Here is a 5,000-nt window from a genome sequence, read left to right as displayed (position 1 = left end):
CTTGTTATAATTATAATATATCATCAACTTCACTTTCATCACATAAACATTTCTATAACTCTTTCGTTATTTTTATTTTAAGATTTATTTTAAAACTTTCGAATCTTAGAAAAAATTGGATGAATTTTCATTAAAATTATAATTCTTGCGTATATGATTTCATTAATTTTGCGTTCATTACTTTTATCCTTATAATTATTATATGTATGTGCAAGCCAGCTTTATTGATTGCATTAACAGCATGACACTTCGTTTGAGAAAGTTTGGAATACGTCTGCAATATGATGTCTGCCCATGGATTGGGAAGTTTTGTAAACCGTGGATTTTTAACGATTTTTCAATATCAAATCTATCGAAATGATATGAGTGCCAAAATAATTTGTTTCAAAATTGTTGCTGATTGTTATTCGTGGACATCTTTTGAAAAGATCTGCTTTTTCGTGAAGGATAAGCATCTGTTGATATGTTGCGTGGTACAAATCTGTTGGGTATCTCATCTTAAAATACTACTAAGGTTATCCCATTATGTTTTTCTTGTTTTGTTATATTTTATTTTATTTTTTTAAGTTTCTTCTATTTAATTTTATGATTTCGTTTATTCAAAATCGCCACTATCCAAAATTTTGTTTTCTTCATGAATTTCATTTTAGATATGGCTGAAGTTTTACGAGATTTTCAGTGTAAATTATGTTCAAAACTTCTAGGATCGCGAGCAGCATTGCAGCGTCACGCCAAGGAGGTACACAGTCGCAATTCAACTGTGGTCAGTTGTCCCAGATGCCAGAAGCTATTCCAAAACCGTAGTAACCTAAAGATTCATATGCTTACTCATTCCGGTGTCAGACCATTTAAGTAAGTGCTCATCATTTACAGTCAGAAAGTATTTGAAGAAATTCAATATTCTATTCCGATTATTAGATGTTCCGAGCCAGAGTGTAATGCGGCTTTCACCACCAAGCAGTGTTTGCAATTTCATTATAAAAAAGTTCATAACTATACACAAGAACAAATGCCTAAAATTGAGAGAAGTGTTGCTTACACGTTCGATGCATATTCCGGTGGTATGAAAGTTGACTTCCTGGGTGAGTTTAATGGTTGAAGATTGCTTTAATATTATTAACAATAATTTACTTTTGTTCAATAATACAGAGCAAGCTCCCCGGCGAAGACGTAAAAGCTTGGAGGACCAAAATTCAGTTATGAGCTCAAGCATACAAAGTGATACTGAATTTTCCGATGATAATATATTCGAAGCTATTAAAAAGTCTGGCAAATCGATTAAGGACTTATGCAGGAATGAACCAAACCTTTCGTTATTGTCATCGAAAATTTCTAGTATATTTGGGGAGAAACCTGCACCCAAGAAGCGAGGACGTAAACGTAAGGATCACCATCTTTTGAATGAGCATGAAAATGATCACGACCACATGGAGCAAATGAGGCGTAAACAAAACGCCCAACTAAGTCTGGTAGAATCATTCTTGACAACCACAGCTCATCGTCTAACAGCACAGCACCAAGTTCAACAGGTGGTGGCTGCCGCAGCAGCTGTTTCGGCAATGGCTGGCGGGGCGACAGATGATTCAAATAAGATGCATATGATGCCCGGACTTAACCATCAACATATGGGTATGACACATCAGCATCAGTCTGCGAGCATGGGCCATGATGAAGAAGAAGAGGAAGATGAAGAAGATGACGATGAACAAGTCCATCACCAGCAAGGAGTTCAACAGATGCCACATGACAATAACAATTATCGTCACCATCCTGGCATGAATGCCTTAGGGCAGAATTTGGTTGTGAGTAAAGGTAGTAAAAAATGGATCAGTGGCGACGATCGCCATTTGACAAGGGACTGCCCACCAGTTGTAGACCGTTGTGCATTAAGTGGCGGCCAAGTAGGGAGTGGAACGATGAGCGGGAGCGCAAATGCCTGCGGTATGAATCAAGGGGGAGCAAATGAAATTGGTATACCAGGTTTCGTAGTACCATCTAATAACACAGAAGATCCGAATAAATTAATGGGCTCCAATCGGGACTTCTTGTCACGCCTTATAAACTCGGCTAATTCCGGTCATAATCATCACGCTGGAAATACCCGAGAAGAAGATGAAAATTCTTCATTCTTAGATGTTGTTGAATCGAATAACAACGGTGCCAACGGATCGATGTCGCAGTATCATCATAATGCTTCCAATAATTCTAACAATGCTGCTGTAGGGTCTAATAGCGCCGGCAGCAATGCTGAAGCGAATAATACTGCTGCGACAATTAATCAGGGCACTGGATCGAATTCGGCACAAGGTGAAGGCAGCGAAATGGCCATGAACTCATTAACACATACCCAATCATTTATGAATTCATTTTATAACAACGCAAATGCAAGACTGAGCGGTGCTACAGCTGGATCGTCTTCATCGGCAAGTATGCTTGTTGAAGCCGCGCTAAATTCCGTCGGCAATATAATCGATGGAGAAAATAACGAGTTAAAGGTAAAAATTGTTTGTTGCCCAAACATAACATTTGGTGGAAAAATTTTTATTATTTTTTTAATTGCAAGGTTCCCACCGACAATAATATCAACACTGACAGTCCAATGAGCTCTCATGTCGATACAGAATCAAACAGATTTAGTGCCAACAATCCAATGGATAACCTTGAGAGTGAATTGAAAATGATGAAAAATTTAAATAGTTTCCCCATGCAAATACCTCCACTGCCAATGTTTCCTAACTCAGGCAATAGTCTTAGCTCCTGCAATATATCGCCAACTGCTTCTACGCCCACAAATCCACGGAGCAATCAAAATAATGATGTTGATGTGGATGCCGGATCAACCCCACGACCACAGCACCTTGGCAGCGGTGGTGGTAGTGTGAGGGAAGCTGATGGTTATGCTGCGGCACAGCATAGAACCCCACCTACACCTCAACCCATTTCGCCAGGTCGAGATTACGGGATGTTTAGTAATAATAATGGTTCCAATGGCACTCCTGGTGGCCCGGGTACAGGAGGTAGTTCAGGTAGTGGTCACAGCACGGGTGGTAATAGCACCACAAATAACATATCAGCGTCTTCACCTTTACCAACGATGGCTCAGGCCCAAAGACGTACTGCTTCTAGCGTGAGCAGTACGTATCCAGAACATGAACTAATTTCACCGGCTTCATCACCTTCAATACCTCGCTATAATTTTAACAACGGCGACATACTGCGTCATAAACAAAGAGCGGATCAAGAAACAGATAGGCGACAAAATCTAGGAACAGGTCATAGTCACATGTCGAGCGATGAGGAGAATAGTATTATGCCACAAAATAGGTAAGTGGATGAAGTCTTGAGCGTATCGAGTATATTTGTTTTAAAATTTAATTGAATCTTTTTCAGCAGCTCTGCAGGTCAGGACATGCGTATGAAATTCTCTCAGCCTCAGATGGATTTAATGTATTCTAAATACGAAAGTCTTGCAAATTCGGCAGCGCTCAAGTACAATAGTCAAGGTGTAGATTCACCCGCAGAATATCGTAATACGAATACAGCGGCAACTGCTAATAACGACATGTCAGATTTACAAGGTCTTGATATGTCATCGCGTTCCAATGTTAGCTCCTCAAATTATCATCACAACTTTCAATTGCCTAGCAATAATCCAGCCAATCTTCCTGGTATCGGTCGTTATCATCATCATATATACGATATTCTTTCCGAGCGGGAGCAAAATCAAAGTAGTCAGGCTCAAAGTCAACAACAACAACATCATAGTTCAGCGGCAGCAGCAGCTCAACATCAGCAACAAGAGCATTCTAGTCAACTGGCTATGCAGCAACATCAATCGGCCATGCATAGTATGTTGTCTGATCAGCTTAGCGAACCGGAACACGATCAAACTACTTCGGTAGATCTAAGTCGAACCGCTAACTATGTGGTACCATCCCCGCCCCAACTGCCGTATAATCATCCACACCATGACATGTTACGTATGGCATCGCTAGATTTGACTCCTAATACAAACATGTCGGTGAGCAATAACCGATCATTTCTTTCATCACAAATGCAGCATCAAAGTCGCGAAAGTCTTGAGCATCATCGTTTACTGTCAACCGTTGAACAGCATCGTATCTTGGCAGCTTCAAATGCTGCTGATCAACATCGCTTACTGGTTGATCCTACAGCTCATTTACTTATGGAACAAAATAATCGTTTACTCGGTCCCGACCAGTCGCGTTTATTGGGCGAATCTGCACAAAATCGCCATATGGCTCGAGGCTTTGGCGCCTATCATCAGGTAGCTTCGGGCAATTATCATCCCGGTGTCCGACCGCCGGTCTTACCCTCCGCTAATCATCATGCTTCCAACCCATCAAATTATCATCCGTTTCCAGCCTATTATTAGTTAAGGATTTAGAAAGTGGATCAACGGTACTTTGAAGGAAATAATTTTGGTTCTTGGCTTTGGTTAATTAAATGTAATAAAAATACGGGAATTGGCAATACATGTATAGATAATATTTGTAGAGTTAAGAGCATTTGTGTATTTAATTAGGTGAAGGAGATGCTTTTTTTAATTAATGTTGAACTGTTATTATTAAGTAAAAATACGATATATTTTGAAAGAGAAAATTTTACAAATTCGGTTATTCAAACTCCCCCCACGTGCCCACTGTAGCCCGTTCTCTTTTCATTTCCGTAAATTTCTATGGTTTTAAAAGGAACCCTTTACGTAAAGTAACAAGTTTTCGCCTTCGTATCTGTGTTATGTGCATTTTTGCTAATTGATTCATATAAGAAAGACACACAGGTAGACATACATGAAATTATTCATACATACATACATACATCCATACCCTTCACTAAGGTTAACCGATGTATTTTATATAAATAAGAATGAAAGTTTATTTTTACACACCCACATACTTAGCATTAATTGACTTTAGTATTTATCATAATTGATTTCTGTTCTCTTTTTTTAATTTTTACTATAGAATTAAATTTTATAT

General features: G+C 39.1%; 1 protein-coding gene across 2 annotated transcripts in view; it reads left to right on the top strand.

Annotated features, from left to right (window-relative positions):
• The window catches only part of LOC119642362 (uncharacterized protein DDB_G0283357), a 14,944-nt gene extending 9,965 nt beyond the window's left edge, over window positions 1–4,979 (top strand). Inside the window, exons 4-8 of one of the 2 annotated variants that reach the window (XM_038041509.1) lie at window positions 705–852; window positions 919–1,082; window positions 1,150–2,495; window positions 2,564–3,324; window positions 3,394–4,979. In XM_038041509.1, coding sequence (XP_037897437.1) covers window positions 705–852; window positions 919–1,082; window positions 1,150–2,495; window positions 2,564–3,324; window positions 3,394–4,396 — 3,422 coding nt within the window. In that variant the 3' untranslated portion in view covers window positions 4,397–4,979. Of the gene's footprint in view, window positions 1–704; window positions 853–918; window positions 1,083–1,149; window positions 2,496–2,563; window positions 3,325–3,390 lie in introns of both variants that reach the window. The other variant, XM_038041501.1, reaches the window with a different exon arrangement.
• Window positions 4,980–5,000: the final 21 nt, after the last annotated feature.

The sequence above is a fragment of the Glossina fuscipes genome, unplaced genomic scaffold (genome assembly GCF_014805625.2).
Source record: "Glossina fuscipes isolate IAEA_lab_2018 unplaced genomic scaffold, Yale_Gfus_2 0, whole genome shotgun sequence".
NCBI classification, from domain to species: domain Eukaryota; kingdom Metazoa; phylum Arthropoda; class Insecta; order Diptera; family Glossinidae; genus Glossina; species Glossina fuscipes.
The sequence above is the reverse complement of the archived record's forward strand: the minus strand, read 5'-3'. Positions and strand labels throughout refer to the sequence as shown.